The 19,949-nt window shown below is 36.2% G+C and overlaps 1 protein-coding gene across 1 annotated transcript in view; it reads right to left on the bottom strand.

Moving 5' to 3' along the window:
* Positions 1–19,949, bottom strand: part of LOC146481161 (tyrosine-protein phosphatase non-receptor type 21-like) — a 29,391-nt gene that overhangs the window by 7,610 nt on the left and 1,832 nt on the right. Inside the window, exons 2-14 of the mRNA XM_085108808.1 lie at positions 16,199–16,386; positions 15,387–15,484; positions 12,784–12,854; positions 8,067–8,108; positions 6,747–6,772; positions 6,309–6,396; positions 5,461–5,549; positions 4,953–5,040; positions 4,441–4,547; positions 2,998–3,037; positions 2,766–2,805; positions 1,095–1,503; positions 116–281 (exon numbers count right to left, since the gene is read on the bottom strand). Coding sequence (XP_084964934.1) covers positions 116–281; positions 1,095–1,503; positions 2,766–2,805; positions 2,998–3,037; positions 4,441–4,547; positions 4,953–5,040; positions 5,461–5,549; positions 6,309–6,396; positions 6,747–6,772; positions 8,067–8,108; positions 12,784–12,854; positions 15,387–15,484; positions 16,199–16,386 — 1,452 coding nt within the window. The remainder of the gene's footprint in view (positions 1–115; positions 282–1,094; positions 1,504–2,765; positions 2,806–2,997; positions 3,038–4,440; positions 4,548–4,952; positions 5,041–5,460; positions 5,550–6,308; positions 6,397–6,746; positions 6,773–8,066; positions 8,109–12,783; positions 12,855–15,386; positions 15,485–16,198; positions 16,387–19,949) is intronic.

The following is a 19,949-nucleotide window of genomic DNA, read 5'->3' as shown; positions in this document are numbered from 1 at the left end:
TGTTTTGAGAGTGTGTCATGCAGCTGGTAACCGCTGCAAGACATGAACTTTTGTACATTCATATAAAAGAGGCGACGTTAACTTCAGGAATAACAGCTTACAGTCATTTCTTTACCTGTGCCTCTCTTGACACGTGTAGATCTTCATCATCAAAGTCAAGTTCTCTGCTTTCCTCCAAGTCTGAGTCATTTGACGTGCTATAACCACTGGTTCTACCAGTAAACTCACTTGACGTATCAGCTGCAATCTGATCCAAGTTTAATGACATTGGACGACAAGGCCTAGAATATAACAGCATTGATTTTAATCACATGCAACCTAGCTAGCTTTTAAAAAAAACTTTTCCTTGGTTTAAAGCAAACTAAGACTTTTCCATGTTACGAGAGCAAGTTAACGTCAGATGATAAATTTTGCGGTGCTAAGTATTTAGCTTGGTAAACCAAACCCGCTTCTTGGAAAGGAGATTATTTCCCCCCTGGCGATGACAAAAATCATTGGACGAGGTTAAGCTAACTACCAGCGGAGGCGAGCAGATCATTAATGTTCGCCGATACTGAGGGCTGGGACAAACTGCTGATATGTAAGATGTTAGCAAGCCACGCGCTTTTGTGAAAACTGAGTTCAACAACTGCTTTAAGGTTAAACTAATGAGCGAGATTTTACAACCGGCGGGAAGACAAAGTTTGAACGCAATTCTGACCAGTAGAATTCTCCTGAACATATATTTGCACTTTTTGTTATTTAAAAAACTTAACAAAATCAAGAACTGAAATTGGGAAAATACGTTCCCACTCAGAGAAACATCCCTCGGCCAGTTTGATTCTCTGGAACCGATTACTTAGGAAATCAATAATCCAATTGATTACACTAATAAGAAGATCTAGTTTACCATTAATCATCATTTTAACGGTACGCAATTCAGCCCTTGGCTGCCATGTATTATTTTCAATAAAATCTTTATCTCTTGATCTCTTATTTAAAATGCAAATAATAAGCAGGGGAAAAGGTTTGACTTCTGTGGTCGTTCCATCGCACATAAGCAATTTTTTTCATCCCAAAATTATTGCACTGGCAGTGCATTGAGTGCTAATTACCTTGCAGTGGGTGTGGTGGCAGGGTAAGCTTCCCCTGGAGACATGTTACGGCTCGGGTGAGTTCTGTCATCTAAGCTTTCAAGTGACTGAGTTCCAAGAGGATTGCCTGAGTCCATGGACAGTGAACTGCCAACTTCATTGGTGAAAGCTGCACTGTTAAACAGTCCTCCGCTGTACAAGCCCTGATTTTGATCAAGAGAGTTCTGAGATGTACACAAGTTATTGTGCAGTAAGAATTCATGTCGATTGTCCACTGAAGATAGGTTAAGTGATTGTGGCCTAGGTAATGTCGAAAGAGCCTTGAAGCTAGACGACGAGTTATGAGACACATTGTCAACCACATCTCTGTCTCCTGTGTAGCTCTGGCATTCATCATCAAATACAGGATTAACTAAACCCGTAACAGATCCTGAAAACAAGTCGATGAACAACTGTTAGCACCGTAAATTCTGACTAGCGTATTACAATGAAGGGAACAGTGTGGCTCTCCTTTAGGCAAATAAAACTCCATTACGCAGCCTCGCTGGAACCCAATGTAATACACGTAGTCACACAAACAGTAATTGAGCAACCATGCCTAGCTATTGAAAGAGGGTGTATAAACAATTAAATCAATTTGTAATGGGCACAAACTAATATAAATTCACCCTCAGCCTACTACAGGATTTCAGCTTGTGCCAATAAGTAGCAAAACTGAAGCGCATGGACGCTAAGTGAGAAACGGAGGGGATGGGAGCAGGAGACAGACTAGGGTAACACATTATCTAGTCCCGCAAAAGGCATTTTTATTGCGGCATTCAATTTCTCTTTGTCACTCTCGGCCAATATCTTAGAATCTAGTAAAGGATAAACCTAACCATAACTGTTTGAAATACTATGTGGCCGTCTTTGCAGAGGTACCCTTAAATAATTCAAGTTTCACTGTACTTGACTCGTACATCATATTGCAATTTAATCTCGCATCCAGATCTTCTCACTCTACTGGGGAGAATATATGATATAATCTGTTTAATGACGTCATGTTTCAGAAAAGTGTGACACATTGCAGGACTGCGCATGCACAACATGTGCATTAATTTTGATTATGGGATGGAGAAAAAAAACCTTGACAACAAAGATGGATTTTCAGTCTCAATTTATCAATACAAATATGTGAGAAAGATTTCACCTACTGTACTCTAAAAAAAAAAAATCAGTGATTTTAAGTTTAATTCCGGGAAAAGTTAAAAGCCACCGCCCAACTTTTGTTGACAACTGTGCCAAAAAGAGCGCGTGCTGTTAAGGTTCACAGGAAAGTTGCACGCATCAGATTGCCAAACAAAGTTTTTCTCCAAACTCTGAGTTTAGAGACATCACTATAGAAAATGTGCCTCACTAGGAACTAGGTTTAGATGGAATACACACAAGAAACCACTTTCACAGAAGTATCAACTTTCATTTTCTTCATAATGCTTTCAAGCTTCACAAAGCCATGCGTGCAAAACAAACGTTTTAAGTTTCATACAAATGGTGATGCAGCTAGCATCGGGCTTTTTTTTTTTTTGGCCAAACAGATTAAAGAACGTGACCGATTTTACATGTGTGCTCTAATAAGAAAATATCTGGGTATGAGATTTAATTGCATCTAAAAGTTAGTATAACAATTCATGCTATATTTTGAATAACTCTTACTTGCGATGGATGCAGAATTTCCCTCACCACTGGTAACAACCTGTAACATGATTTTGGTTTTAAAACATTAGCTGCAAAATGAAATTAATTTAAAAACTGCGTGTGTGTGTCTGCTTATTTTACACAATACATATGTCTCGTTTTATTGCCGCAATTGATACTGGTAAGGAATTTTTCTTCACTATTGATGCCACTGATATGTTAAAAATATGATCACAGTTTTAATACCTACCACACTTTGTTTACCGAGCAGTGAATGTTTGACTGGTTTGCTGAAATTAAGACAACCGCAGCGTCAATTAGATACTATAACGATCCAAACGTGGGAGCTAAGCCTCTAAACTAGGTTCATTTATTCACCAGTATACGGGATGTTTGTTCCATCAACCTAGTTTTTCTGGCCTTAGCTCCCACGAGTCTCCTGTAGCTCAGTGGTAGAGCATCCGAACTACTGTAGAAATCAGAAGGTCATAGGTTTGGAGAACTGACTCGTTTTTTTCCCTAATACTCCTGAGTCAATTATTGGAAAAAAAACCTATCATTTCTTCACCAGCTTTAAACATAACATCACATTTCTTTCACGTATTCCATTAATCGACATTCAGATCCTAGCAGTATGCAGGATGTTTGTCACATGAACTTAATTTAATGGATTAGCTCCCACAAGTTCCATGTAGCTCAGTGGTAGAACATTGGAGCTAGCTTATGATTTTACAAACTACGTTGGCTCAGGTTATCACATTTCTTTAATAAGTAATCAAAATGAATGAAACGTAATAGCGATAAGAAGCAAATTGACTTTAGGGAAATTTGGAGACCTTTCTCAAATCATTAATAATTCATGACAAGAAAACGCTACCTAATTTATTTTATTTTTTATTTATTTATAAACTTCGCCAGAGGAGAAGAAAAACAAAATGAAAAACCTCTGACAGGAGAGAACTCACAGAACGATATGTTCCAATAACGAGACCCCTTGTATAAATAAAATCACATCATAATAATTAAGTATTGACAAATAATTAACAACGCATTTTAACTAATAATACAGGTAACGATCTGCTTTGATGACATTTTATGCAGACACTTTTGAACGTTTGAGGTACTGCGGGATCGTACACATTTAAAGTCAAATCTAGGTAGTATGCCCTCAAATTAGTTTTAAATACATCTATAGATTTTGTATTGTCCCTCAAGAAGTCTGGAAGTGTGTTAAATGCTCTTGAGGCTCTCACGCTTGAGTAACAGTGACAGTCTTAGCTTTAGGTATATCTAGTAATAAACTCTTAGTTGGAGCAGAACGCCTGGTAACTCTAATAGGTTGAAATATCTTAAAATTGGTGTCAGAACTATTAACAATAGATTTATAAGTGTAGACTAGATCCAAGTATTTATTTATCCTAGAATTTGGTGATTTTTGCTTTGAATTTCTCCAAGAATTATTAATGGTTGAAGAAGCTAGCTGTATCAAAGACTCGAAAGAGTGTTTCATCCCATTTCCAAACATCTTGAAGTTGGTTTAAAAAACTCGGCTACGACTCGTTTTTTTCAAACCACTTCTCGGTGTTTGGAAATTGGATGAAACACTCTTCCTCGTGTTTGATATGTTACTCAGTAGTGAAAAGCCCAATGTTTGTTAATTCTACAGACAATTAGTGAAGTGTGTTTAACTTACACTGCAGTCAACTGGTACTTTGTTGCCAGCTGTGCACTGGACAGACGGCGGAACTGATGGTGTTCCACACACATCCTCCATACATACTTGGCAGTAGCAGCATCCTCCTAAATCGAAAAAACTCCATTAGGTTAAGATGAATTGAATCGCCCAGTCTTGTTAGTTACCCAAGTAGGTCCAGATTTTGAATAGTAACCTCTCATTTTTGATCCAAGTCATCTTTCAAGCCAAAAAAAAAAATTAGCTTTAAAGGCTTATTGAATGTCTAGCAATTACTTTGACCATAAACAGTTTGACAAGAAAGATCTTTTTCTCAGGAAACAACCAAAGTTTATGCAATCAAAGAAAAAGTCACAGGAGCCCATCAATTGCTATAATAAGTAATATTTCTACAGTATTTATTTTGCTTAAGGTAATTATCATCATGGTGATGCATGCGGCCACTGCCAGCAGATAGCCAGGAAAGTTGTTAGAAGAGGAGAACTGATGTGAACAAATACATGTACACCTACCATTTCAAACTGAATGGTGTCAAATGATTTGGTACTTTCAACACAGAAGTACTTCTTGTTATGACTCATTCGAATAATATCAGGCCATCTGTAGATTGATACCACAAAAAATACTCAGTCAACAATTGTAATTTATGTCAGCTTTTCCTTAACTACAGCTGTAGGCATTTGGTATTTAACCTTAAGTGAGTGCAACAATTCCAGCAAATATTTATGCCTGTGAATGTAAAAAAAAACAGTTTTAGGATGTTAACTATTTAATAGGAATGATGAGGTTGCATTTCCTGTTAATTTACAAAGCTGCCCAGGATGCTAACGCATGACATCATAAAATAAATTTAATCCTTTCGGAGCCACTTTAGAAAACGCTGTCAAAATGATAGTGGAGTAAATAGACGAATGACATAAACAAGAAAATACAAACACAATTTGAGTTTCCAACTTGTATCACCAGCACCAATTGAATAGCACATTTTACTATCACTACTGGCCTGTTAGATGAACTAACCTGAAATAAGCTGGAGGAAGACCATGAGGGTGTCGAACAACAATACCAAGAAATGATGCACCAACTAATATAATAAAGCCATCCTTGTCCTACAAACAAACATTATTAACTGCATTAAACCAATGCACTAGTATTTTATGAGGCACACTACTATCGATCGTTTGGTTCACCTTTTGCAAGTGTTTTTCCAGAAGGAGCTTAAGCATTACTAAGCCCGAAACTTAATTTATTCCACTGCACATTTTCTCACTACAGCATTTTGGTGACTAATGAAATATCATTGGGTCCTTTTGCAACCATACTATGATCGCGGACACTCAAAAACAATTAGATTTGAAGTGGTAGTACATTGTAACAAATGCTTCATGAATATAGTAACTGACTAATCAAACAAAAAATGTCACAGGTTTATGGAGACACAAGTCACAAATCATACTACTGTACTTTACTCAAGATATTAAAATACCCCTTCCAATTTAAATGCCTTCCTCTACATACCATCACCTTGATCAGGAAAAACCTCATTTGCATTTACACACACTTTTAAAACAAACAATTTACGCATGTGCATATGTAAATTGTGTTGAAAGTAAATGCAAATGAGGTTTTTCCCGATCAAGATAAATGTTGAGTAATACTTTCTTAATTGGCTTTGATAAACAAAATTTCACAAAGACATACATACCCCCTGCAGGGATTTAATTTCTGTCTGCGGACTTGCCTTTTAGTTATTAATTCAAATCCTATTTTGTTGTTGTTGTTTTACTCTGAAACAGGGTTAGGGTTAGTAGTGGGGTCTCGTTCTCCTCTACAGAGCACATTAACAAGTGTATAATTTTATGAGAGACCTTAGCAGGGTAGTACTCATCACCATATCCATCCAGCTGTTGAGTGGTGATCACAAACTCTAACTCAGCATCTTCACTTGTCATACCCCTGAAATAAGATTCATTACAAGCTGTTTTAACTAAAAATAAGACACCTAATACATAAGCATGTACAGTGCGAAGGGGGACAGGGGGTTGGGGGAATACAGTACTATGGTTACTGTTAAATATCTGAGTTGGAGTCAAATTGATCAAACAGGATGCAACAAGTTGACGAACTTGAATCCACAATTATAATTGTCACAATATAATCCAGAGGGTTAATTTACACAAAATGATTTACAGGTTTGGATGAAAAATGTATGTTATCTCCTGGGTAGGGAAATAACCACTGAGTAAAGATATGCAATCTCAGATGAGGACGTTTGTGTAAACAAGTGATAACCATTACTAACCTACCTGTGACACTGATACAAATTAATCACCTAAAACACAAAGGAAAAGGTGTTAAAACCTGTAACATAAAATGTTTACATCACATGCTATATCCTTTATTTGATACCTAGGTCAGTAGCGGCATCTGAATCTTGAGCTGATGTGGACCTACAAATATTTAAACCTAGTAACTAACTACTAACTAAACATTATATACAATTGGTCTAAATTACATAAAGATAATAAACAAACATTCAGAATGAACAGGTTGATAATAAATATGATTTGTAATATCCTTATTAGAATTTGTTAAGGTGCCCTTATTGAAAGAGATGCTGTTCAGTTGTGTTTTGTTTTGTTTTGTTTAAGGGCTACTCTGAAACTCGCTTGCTTTTCTAAGCTCCTTGACTTAATATCTAGTGCATTCCATACAATTGGACCTCTCAAAGAGACTGTTCCTTCCAAGTTTAGCGTTCTTTCGTTTGTGTTTGAGGAGCAAGCATTTGCGCTTTCATTGAGTGAATTTAGAATCTGGTAATAATCTCCAATTCAGACCTTGCTAAACCTTAAACACTTCAATTGCTAGCCTTCATTTATATAAGTGCATGTATCCTACATCTTGCTACTTACAGGTGTAGTAAAGCCGGTCTAAAACATTACAGTCCAAAATATTTTGTGAAATTTTGTGAATTATCCTAGTGGCAATAATTCAAAACCCTGAAAAAGGCTATTCAAATGACAAGCATTACTAATATTAACTAAAATGCAAAACAATGCTCGAATTATTATTAACAATAATTAATAATAATACAGTAAAATAAACTTGGACAAAAATTTAGGCATTCAAAACTTAAACCTTAAAACTAATGGGTCAATTCTTGCCTTCCCTGACACACTGATTTTGTACCCATTCCCCTCAGCTACTCACTTATGTTTGCTTCCAGTTAAAATGTTAACTTCCCAAGCTGAGCAGCACCAATTTTGTTTTAGTGTATATCCCCCTTAATAGATGTAATTGTCAAGAAAACATTCTTTACCACTTTCTTTGGAAATTTATTGACTTGTCTTTCTTTACAAGTTTGTCAACCTACAGTTAAAATCTTGCAAAAAAAAAAAAAAAAAAAAAAACGTGACAGTTGAGTGCTATTAATACATGTTATGCACTAAAGTATCCTTAAAACTGTAAAAGATAACTGGAAAGAATGCCTAACCATTTCTTCTTGAGTCCCTCAGTTTCCAGCCCTGCATTAGACTTCTTTCTTAACTAAACTAATGAAGACCTTTTTTCAGTTACCAAAAGCTAAAACAAAAATCCCTATATAATTATTACTATAAATTATATACCTGCTCTTCCAGTACATCCTTGGAATAGTTGGCAATAACACTCTGAAACATTAAGGACACTTGTAAGCTCTGTGACTGCAAACAATCACTTAACATACATGTGCAATAAGTTCCACATCACTCCACCTTTCACAGGGCCGTTCAACGGACAATGTCCGGTCAAAAACTGGTTTTGTCCAGTCAAATCTTTGGATGACCGGACATTTTGTCTGGACATTTACGCCTCTAAAGAAAAAAATTAATTCAAAACGTTTTGTTCAGTTGAATAAGTTTGAGAATTATTGGTGTTTGTGAAGGAAAAAACAAATAAGAAAAAGAAAGGTACATCCAGACCAAGAACTTGTAAGATTTCTAGTACTGTAGATGTAAATTTCCGCTTTGTCATCCATCAAGCGGTCACCACAAAATAGCGGGTCGTCCAGAGAGAAGCGTGTGTAATGATGTGAATAATTCACATCATTACAGACGCTTGTCCGGACAACCTGCGTGGATTTTTTTCTCATCTCCATGTAAAACAGGAGTAAATCAGTGTACCTACATCAGGCTCAAGTATTTTATTGTTTCACTTAAAACCACGAACAAAGTGCTGTTTATATTTGCACAGCGTTGATAATTCCAGTAATTCCGCATGGCCAAAAAGTCATCCATGGTGATCCATACCATGTTTCTTTGAGTGTAAAGCAGCATGTGGAATAAGGCCCCATCAAAACCTATCCAGATATTTTTTTAAAAAAGAAGATTTTTCTCCATTTACAAAAAAATACTCATCCACACGTAGCATATTCGAATCACTTTCACTTTCCACATAAAAACGCCTAAACAATGGAAATATGATAGCCTCCCTTCAACAAGTGCATGATCTCAGTTCCCTGGCTAACGAGTAAAGACAATCTCGACTCACTCTAAAATTCTCCCTCCATTCTTCTGGCACAACAATTTGGTTCTCAATCACAAAATTACCCCACCATGCACTTATTCGTCCTGGCCTGACCCAGAATCTCCAGGGTGTAACTGGCCTTCTGTTTAATCGTCTTACAGTCCCTGTTCTCGACAATGGCATGGAAAGCAACCTTCTTACTGTATGTTCAATCGCTTCCTCACATATAATAGTCTCTCCATCATCTTGACTCATTTTTCACTCGGGAGCACACAGACTGAGATATACTCACTGGACTCAATCTATGACATCATCGTGTTCGTAAACCTCCGTTTTCATCCATCCACATGAAAACAATAAGCCAGCGTTTTCACTCTGGGGACCATTTTCAAAAACCTTCTTAACTAGTGCCTGAAAATGCTGTTTACTTGTGGACCGAAAGCTGAAATGGAGGGGGGGGGGGGAAATCTTCGATTTTCAAAAATACCCGGATACGTGTGGACAGGGCCTAAAAGCTTACTAAATGCACTTGTTTGATATGCAGGGCGGAGGGCGGGGGCACTTTTATAAAGAGATGATGTAATGGGTATTTGACCGGCCAAAAGCTAGTTGTGTCCGAGCAAAAGTGACAACTTGGCCAGCGCCAGCCAGGAACTTATTTCAAGCCCTGTTTCACAACCCATTCAATAAGCTTCAAGGAGACCCAGTTAATAATATTGTGAAAAAACGTGACTACTGTTCACTTAATCTACAACCACTGCACCAGACAGCATGATATAATTAAATGGTGAATTATTATCACTTCTACTTGACGTATCTTTATACTTGTACATGATAATTTCTTGAATGTCTATGCATTACTTGTAGTGTTTTTACTTTCCGTTGGGAGTTGGTGCGAGATCTTAGCGTAACTTGTCTTTTGTTTTCACTTTCATTAGTTATTCACTTCTGTTCACATTATTTATGGCTATTTTCATTCCACTAAGTGTTTCACACCTTTCATTCTAGCCTTTACTTGTTTTATACATAATTGTTAATTTTTTTTGCATATATATGTTAACTGAATTTGTGGTTTAAAAGCTCGATTTATGGTTTAGTCCGCTTTAATCAGCTGCAGCAGACAGTAGTTTTCTGTTTCTTAGCTTGCTGAAGTTTCTAGGCTCTTGTTATTGGTTACTTCCTTATTCACCGCTTGTACTTGTTCTAGCTTTAATTGTCTTAATTGGGTTTTTTTCCGTTCTAGTTTTAATGAGCTCATTTTTAATTGGAATCCCATGGAGTATTGCAGTTTTATTCGGGCCTTTGTGAGTCTCATAGAAACCCAAACGTTTAAAAGCACTGAAAGGCTTTTACTGGAGCAATACACAGCTGGCAACAGTAAAGAACTTGTAAGATCCTGTCATCATGTATTTTCTGGTGAGGGATATGCACAGGCTCAGAACCTGCTTAAAAGGAAGTTTGGGATGAGTACCACATTGACTCGGCATACAAACCCAACTTAGGTCTTGAGAGTGTTATTGTAAGTGCTTCACTCATGAACTGCACTTAAAGGCCAGTAGGGAAGATCTTAGCATAAAAATGATCTCTTTTGCTTTCTCTTGTGTTACTTATTCACAGTTATTTTTGTGGTTTAAAAGCTCGATTAACTGTTTGGTCTAAGTTAAGGTTACCCGGGACCTTCAGAGGTGTCTCGCGTTTAAGCAATGTAGAGCGTCCAGTTTAAACTGTAGATACCTAAACCCCATATCAAATTAAAGCTTATAGAGCTGACTATCAAACCATACCAAGAATTTTGAAATAAAATAAATTGTCGAATTTTTCACGACCACTAATTGCGAGCGTCCGAAGCACCTTTTTAAAGCTACAAGTCAAAGTGAATTTTGTTTTTTGCTAATTTAATTTGCTCCTCAGTTTCCGGACCCATAGCGTTAAAAAAACATGTCTGCGTTTTGCCATATTCAATCGCAGTGAAAAGTTATAGTAAGAGCATTTTCGAAATAGGATGAAAAAAATGTGGAGTAATCGTACAAAAATCGCTCTCGGAGAAAAAATATTTTGAAAGAAAAAATTCGCAGACACTTTTTTGTTGTTTATATGTTAAACTAGCTACTGTCCAAATTTGAAGGCAAACGAACAAATTCCTTTTGAGTTTTAGCTCTTTGAAGTGGCTCCTCCAAGTGAAAAAAATTTATTCGAGAAAACAGCGCTAAAAATTCGGCAATTCATTTTATTTCAAAATTCTTGGTTTAGTTGGATAGCCAGCTCTATAAGCTTTAATTCCTCGCGAAGCTACTAGCTACTGTCCAAATTTGAAGGCAAACGAACAAATTCCTTTTGAGTTTTAGCTCTTTGAAGTGGCTCCTCCAAGTGAAAAAAATTTATTCGAGAAAACAGCGCTAAAAATTCGGCAATTCATTTTATTTCAAAATTCTTGGTTTAGTTGGATAGCCAGCTCTATAAGCTTTAATTCCTCGCGAAGCGAGGTTAATAAATTTGTCGGGCTGAGTCGGCCCGAGTGGAGCTAAGCCACGCGAATTCAAGCGAAAAATATATTTATATATATGTTTCGTTGAAGGTGTCCGCACAGTTGCCCAGCAACACTGAAAAAACAAAGTATGAATGAGGTCGGACTGTCTGGCGTCGTCTGGAGCAAAATTTGCATATATCGCGAAAGTTTGCGTGCGGGATCAAATTTCAACTGCAATGTCCATCAACATTCACTGGATACAGAACTATCTCTCCAGAATCTTTTCCCTTTTTTCCAGAAATCTTTTTGGTGAAAGATTGCATTGAAGGAATTACAAGTTTTGTGGCCGCGGTAAAATAATTTTCCGTGGGAAATAAATTCATCGAACACGACAGCGCTGCACGCCTGTTGTACATTTCGTCGCCTCAGAAATAGATTTTCAACCGCAAACTAGCCTGTGGAACTACGAAAAGACCATGCTCATCAAAATAGTTGCCATGTTCAGAAACCTTTTAATCTCCTCATTTGATGCCATACAATACCAGTAAAGAGGGCTTTCCACCCAGCCCCAGCTTCGCGAGGTTTTGCGAGTCACGTATTTCTAGTTTGATACAAGGGTTCAGGTATCTACAGTTTAAACCGGACGCGCTACATCGCTTGGACGCGAGACACCTCTGAAGACACCTCTGAAGGTATAGGGTAACCTTAATGATGCTACTACAGACTCTTGTGGTTTTAATGGAGGCTTTGGGTAGGTACAGTACAGTTGGGTATAAAGTATGATGAAAGTTCTGTTCCCTTACAAGTCCTGCCATTTTATTGTTTAATATATAGTATGTCCTATTTGTGGCAAACTTCTTCAATTAAATTAATTAAATAAAAATTATTCACATCCACTGAATCTTATCACAGTGTAACTGTAGTGAACAATTTGTGTTCTCTGATAATCTCGAGTACAGTAGTTTAAGGCCTGGGTGAAGGGCCTTTACAAGGAAAAATGATAGACTTTTTTTTTAAAAAAACTTTGCAGGAAATTGTATCTGAACAAACTGATTACAGTTCCATAAAAAAGGGGGTCACAGAGCTTGTTTTTGAGTTACATTAACCACTTATTAAGGAAAAATTAGGGGTGGCTTTAACAAGCCATACTCTGTTGCTACATTGTATGGTAACCTAAAAAGAAAATTGAGTTACAACTTGTTCACAAATGTTTACCTAATGTTTTTGATACCATTTTTGCTTTATCAAGTGATAAAGAATCTATTAATCTGTCAAAGTATATGATAAGTGCTACAAAGTGATGGAAACCAGTGCCAGCAGCCTTAAATGGTAAGAGGTAAGAGTAGAATTTTAGCTAGTACTGAACCACTTACAAATGGCAAAAAATGATTCTGGCCTCCAAGATAGCTGGTATATTTCTCAGCATCAAAATCACCAAGCTCAGCTGAAAATTATCAAGGAATGAAGAGTGTGTTTATACATGTAATTATTAGAACAAAGAAATTGACATCGAAACATCTTAAGGTTACCGTATACCTTCAGAGGTGTCTCGCGTCCAAGCGATGTAGCGCATCCAGTTTAAACTGTAGATACCTAAACCGCTATATCAAATTAAAGCTTATAGAGCTGGCTATCAAACTGTACCAAGAATTTTGAAATAAAATGAATTGTCGAATTTTTCACGACCTCTGAATGCGAGCATTCGAATCACCTTTTGAAAGCTACAAGTCAAAGCGAATTTTGTTTTTCACTAAAAAATAAATTTTATTTGCTCCTCAGTTTCCAGACCCAAATTAAGCGCTAAAAAAATGTGTCTGCATTTTGTCATATTCAATCACAATGAAAAGTTATAGAACATTTTCAAAATAGGAAAAAAATGTGGAGTGATCGTACAAAAATCGCTCTAGGGGAAAAAATATTTCGAAAGAAAAAATTTGCAGACACACATTTGTTGTTTATATGTTACACTAGCTACTGTCCAAATTTGAAGGCAAACGAACAAATTCCCTTTGAGTTTTAGCTCTTTGAAGTGGCTCCTCCAAGTGAAAAAATTGATTCAAGAAAACAGTGCTAAAAAATTCGGCAATTCATTTTACTTCAAAATTCTTGGTATAGTTTGATAGCCAGTTCCATAACCTTTAATTTGATGTAAGGGTTCAGGTATGTACAGTTTAAACCGGATGCACTATATCGCTTGGATGCGAGACACCTCTGAAGGTATACGGTAACATTAAATTCCTTTTCAGCATCACAACAGACATACATGTATCTGGATAACATTGATTATCAAAACCTGGATCTTGGTATAATGCAATTTCAAGGATTTTATTGCCTTAGCGGCCACAGTATATGAGTCATTTTACCATGCCTGAGAAATAGCGACCATTTAATTGTCTTCTGGTTGTTCTTGTAAAGTGAAGTCTAATGAAACATTTCTTGGTTGTTTTTAATAAAATTATTCCACTCACACTTGTTAGATATGAGATGATTATGCCACTTCAACCGTGCACTTGTGGAAGTAATTGTTAATAATTAATGTTTGAATAATTTATTTGAATTATTAAACTGAGAGTAATCTTCAAAAGCTCAGTTGACCTTTACATACATGTGGGAGTCTGAACTAATTTCCCTTAAAAGGTGAGCAAAGCCAAACAGATCTTTTGTTTATGTGGTCAACTATTGGTAAAATCGGCCAAACCTCTTTTTAGGGGACACCTCCATTGAGGGGACACCTCTCTGTTGCGAGGGTGTCCCCTTAATGGGAGGTTCACTGTATTTAGATTTTCATCCCATCTGGTAATTAAATGCATGATTAAAAAGTAAATAATTAAAAATAAGTAATTCATAATTATTTGTTTTGAAAAGAAATGTCCATCACCCTCAGGTGGTTTTAGTGCAACTGGATTCCAGTTTTAAAGTGTTGCAGCTTAGAGCTTTGCTTTTTTGAAGAAGGAAAATCAGGAGACTGTCAGTCTCAGCTACAGAAGAAACAAGCAACTTAGGCATGTGAAGGACACAGTAGGGAGCTGCTATCACTTAACACCCTACTCGTCATCACCCAGTTTGGTAACTCTTTTGGTAAAAACAAATCCAGATCTAATAATTATTAATTAAAGTGCTACTATGACGAAATTCGCGTCTTTCTAATCTGAGCCATTTTAAAACATAAACAAGTAGTCTGTACATGAAGAAGAATGCTTTTTACTATTTTCAAACATCTCTTTTTGTTCCGGAGATATTCAAGTTTTTAAAATATGCAAATTAGCCAAGTGATGACATCATAAACTCAACCAAATTTTGATCAAATATTATGAAAAAAGATATCTCAGCCAATTTGTATCAGAAATGCTTGATTCTTTGCAGTTACATTGTTCCAGGTGCGCTTCATAATATAAGCTTATCAGTTTTGTTACCATGGCAACATACTGGGTTCCAGTCCTTCCTGATACTTAAGGCCTTTGGCGTTCTATTTTGATATTTGCCAATGGTGCCTCATCTGCATGATCCAGCAAGTGTATAAATATGTTAGGTCAAGTTCGTGGCCTTGTTAAATGTTTTTCAAGCTGAAAATCACTAAAATATTGAAATCAGGCTGGAGGGGACTGGAAAAGAGTGAGTTACCATGGGAACCGACTTTTTTATAGCCGTAGGTGTATTGCTTTTAGAACTATTAGCCTGCCAGGTTCCAATGGTGTCTGCTGTAAATTGACTGAGATAGCTCTATTTATATACTTGATGTTATATTGAGTTGAGAACATGACGTCATCAGTCATCTCATTTACATTTTTTACACATTTTTCAAACTTAAATAGCTCCGGAACCAACGCAGATATTTAGAAACGGTAAACAGCGTTTTTAATCTTTCCTAGAATTCTATGTGATAAACCTTAAAATTCAAGAGGTAAAAATTTGATCATAGTAGCACTTTAAAAATGATAATCCCCTTCAAAAAAGCAATATTACAAAATGCAATCACCTTGTGCTGAGTATGATGCAAGTAAAACAGCAGTATCTTTATCACAGGACAGGCTCCCTTCAAGAATTTGACACTTCAGCTGCAAATAGTAGAGATTCCTGAAACAAATTCAAGCCCTCAAGATTACGTTATGTCCAATAAACTTAACTGACTCAAGACAACCCAACCCAATCCAGAAGTCAGGTAGTGCTGATTGAAAAAGAAATGAAGCCTACTTACTGGAAGTCAGCTTACCAATTACTGAATCAGATCTATCAAAGTACATGACTTTGTATAAGTATAGTGTAATGGAACGCGCTGGAAACCGGTGCCAGCCACCTTAATAAGCAGAGCTAAAGATTAAATTTTTAGCTCACTATCCCAGTGGCTAGTACAGGTCCGATTTCACTAGCCACATTTTGACTTTTCCTCTCTTTTTTATTTCAATTTGAAATCAAATCTGTTTAGAGCTAATTAAAATCAATTTTGAAAATTATATTCAAACTCTCAAAACAGTAAATATGTGTTGTCTTTATCTGTTAACAGTCTTGTTGTAGTCTCTCTTCTCTTGACTTGCTATTCATTACAAAATAATAATAATATTTTGATTTTTGTTTTTAATCCCGCAGTACTCTTGACTAGTGCCTTTGCAAATTTTACTAGCCAAAATGGCTAGTGACAATGCAAACCTACTAGCCAAAACTGAATTTTGACAAGTGGGGGGGGGAGCTACCGTTAATCTCCAGCCCTGATAAGCCACCGTCTTTTGTTAACACTGGGAACTATACCATTTTTTGATTAGAACTTTGTACTTTTATGGGTATTACAATCACCTGACTGGTTTGTCTTGTAGTCTCATCCAGCAGGAATCGGCAATAAAAAAGTGGATTTTGAACTTAAGCTCGATGTTAGACAGTCCATTAGCTGCATTCCTTTCTAGCTGTTTCCTGATGGGTTTTTCCAGAATCAACCACCATTCATGACCTTTTTTTGTTTTGTAACACAAACCAAAATATCCAATCTGCAAAAAAAATTGAACAGTCAATTTGTTTTTTAAAAAAATATTCAGCTTGCTTTACATTTAATCACAATAAATTATAGTTTCATACAGCACAGTGTGGCAATAGTGTGAAATAGATAATAAATATTTTTTTATTGTAACTTTTTTTTTTGCAATATTATTATTTTGTGAGCTTTACAATATATACATATATTTTAGCCCATTTCCCTAAGCCAATCACACCATCCTGGAAAAAATGTATTGATTAGTAACTATCGGCACCATTTTCTAGCTGGCTGGCAGTACTTCAAAAGTCATATTACCTGCTTGGTTGTCAACAGGAAGAGAAAAGTCCATATCTGAAAACAAACAATGCCAGATCCAACTTTGGATAAAGCCATCTCCTGACAGCAGCCAGCTAAAGGAGGTGGCAATTTCTACTGAACTTTATACTCTCAAGGTTGTTAAAGCATGCTCTGGTTAAAATTGTGACATTTTCCTATCTACCCGTGAAACAAATTATTCACTGCATGCAACCCAATTTTTTCTCATAAATAATGAAATATTGTGCCAATATGAAATATTAAGCTCGCATGTGCACTGATGATGCAAGCTTTAATGTGCACGCACGAGCTGACCCAAGCTCGTGCAAAGCAGCGAACAAGTCAACAATGCAGCTCAAATTACAGCCCTGAAGTAGAAACAGAGAAACCATTTTAAAGAAACATTCTCTGTAATAGTTTCATAAACAACATTACTGTTTGTGTCTTCAAAGATAACTGAGAAAGTAAATTTCATCCAATTAGTTCAAGCAAACAAGTCTATTGCTCTAATCTTGGCGAATTCCTATTCTAAGATGTCATTATTGTCTGCGAAAATGTAAACTTTCATCTAGATTTTCTCACGTTTCCTTCGGTGAAATTTCCTAGAAACTGGCACAGAGGTTTCAAATAATTTACTCTTGTCTAATTAGGCTCAATTTTCACAAAAAGTTATAAGACAATTTTTTTACACAGTGGCAAAAATCACAAATTTGTAAAAAGCAAAGTATCTGCCTTAAGTTTTAGAAAATTTCACCGAAGGAAACTGAGAAAAATTGAAATCAAAGCCTAATACGGTGTGTACATGTTGTAGGTTAAAATGAATCCAGGTTAAAATGATTTCAACCTAGGTTGATTCGTATTTTCCTTTGTTAAGGTTGGGTAATTTACATCTGAAACAAAGGAAAATACAAATCAACCTAGGTTGAAATCATTTTAACCTGGGATTCATTTTAACCTACAACATACATGTGTTAAGTAAACACACACTTACAAACGCCTGTGTTTGAGTAGTTTTAACTCGAGTCTCAAAGGTATTATTTTACCAGTGAGGGTTTGAGGACACAGTTTGGTTCTTGATTATATCATTTTGGTTGATTTCAATGAATTGGTAGAAAGAAAACTGGCTTTCGATGTGTAACATACCACACACCATATTATAAGTGAATACCATCAAACTACAGCGAGGTAAAATGATGTATTTTTTCAGGGTTCACCTGTCAATGTGAAAACAGAAATGAATGGAAAGGTCTTTCTCTGTTCTTACAGGGCTTCTGATAGGGTGTGGAAAAAATTTGGAAATTATGCGGCACTTTTAAGTCTCATTATGCGGCAAGAAAGGTCTATTATGCGGCTAATTTAACTTTGTTTTATTTGGTCTAAGAGGAGCAAAATCCATTTTTTGCTGTTCAAGAAGCAATTAGAGCATGGAGAAATGAAGAAACAGCTGAAATAAATCATTTGTTGCCTCATTTCAAATTATTGAAAATCAGATATTGCTAATTTGGTCAAGTCAACATTTGTTGCTTCCCACCCGCATTTTTTTCCGCGTTCCGCTTGTGTGACTCAGCTTCAATGTGCTTGTCAACCACAAACTTTCAAAGATGATCAACCACTATGTTACAAGAAGAGCAAAACATCTAGGAAGATCGAAGGAGACACTGCTCGCTCGGTAAACAACAGACCATCGTCAACATGAAACGTTCTTTCAAGTACTTTCTTGCCTTGTCTTTTGCCGAAATAGTTACAGTAAGGTGCAATCTTTTTTTTTCTCCTGTGAAGAAGCGCTCGGCATTTTAACAGCAAACTTATCCATAATGAGGGTGTTTGTTTCAATTAAAACAAAAGAACTACATATTGCAAGCGACTATCAAGCAGTTTTCACGCCAATACCTACATCGCAAGTATGAAGGGATCAAATGACATCTTAAAACATATACAGTGGAACCTCGATTTAACGAAGTCACTGGGGACCGGCCAAATTTGTTCGTTAAATCGAGGGTTCATTATATCGAAAACCTAGATATAACGAACTTGAGGGGAAACGATCAAAATGTTCGTTATATCAAGGTCATAGTTAATGATTGATTTGTAACACAGGTGACGTCTGCCACGGAATTCAATGCTGATGTCGAAATACTATAGTGCCAATGTCTATGAGATATAACAAGCCGTTGACTGAAAGGTTGCTGTCTCTTTACCATAAGATAAAAAGGATTTGTTGTTTGTTCAGAGTTAATCTTCTGTCGCGTGTTGACATTGTAATTCGTTATATCGAGGTAGATTTTAACCAAAAAAAGTAGATTTTACGTTTGGGCTTCTGGATTATGTTCGTTATATCGAAGAATTCGTTATATCGAGGTTCGTTACATCGAGGTACTATTCCATACATTTTACTGTAACTTTGGCCGGGACATCGTTAAAAAGAGGTTTGTTAAATCGAGGTTCCATTGTATCAATGATTGTGATTGGTGTATTTACATAAAAGGATTGTTTATTCTGGGCCAATGATCACTTGTTTAATATTGAAAACCAGCACCAGGTCCCCAGCATGTAAAATGAAGCATAGAACGCCTGTTTGTTCGCTTAATCAGCAAACAAACGCTTCCAGGTGATTTTTGACGCCTTTTGAAAGAAAAAACTCCTTAAGATAATGCTTAAATTATCGGAGAACTTAACATAGAGTGAGATTTTTGCTCTTTTTTTCTTAAATTGTGCGATTTTGTACAAATTCTGCGATTTTTCATGAATTATGCGATTAGTCGCGATTTTAGGTCAATTATGCGAAATCGCAACATCGCATAATATCAGAAGCCCTGTCTTTAAGACTATATCAGGTTGTAAACACTTCTTGTTGCTATTAATGTTACAAAATCAATACAGAACAAGGAGTTTTTTAAAGGGTAAATTGATTACCGTCAAATTTCAAATTCATTATATTTTGATGTCCACACTATACTTTTTTTGTTTCAAGATTGCTCCTTTCTTTCAATGCTCATGTCTATTGTTCTAAACTTTCAAACTAGTGTGAATTCCAGTACACTACATTTATACATTTCCATCAATGTAATGCTTAAAAGGCTAATTCACAGACTGGCTGTTACAATACTGTAGTTACAATACTGCAACTTTCACTTAGAATAGCAGGATATAATCTTAATTTACAGTTTTGGTGATTACACTCACACACTGCTCACACCAACAGTTTCTCAAAATTCTCCTTTACACATGGCATTTATATAATGCTGATCAACAGATAAGCAT

The sequence above is a fragment of the Pavona decussata genome, unplaced genomic scaffold (assembly GCF_977016875.1).
Source record: "Pavona decussata unplaced genomic scaffold, jaPavDecu1.1 SCAFFOLD_51, whole genome shotgun sequence".
NCBI classification, from domain to species: domain Eukaryota; kingdom Metazoa; phylum Cnidaria; class Anthozoa; order Scleractinia; family Agariciidae; genus Pavona; species Pavona decussata.
This window is presented reverse-complemented; position numbering and strand designations above follow the sequence as displayed.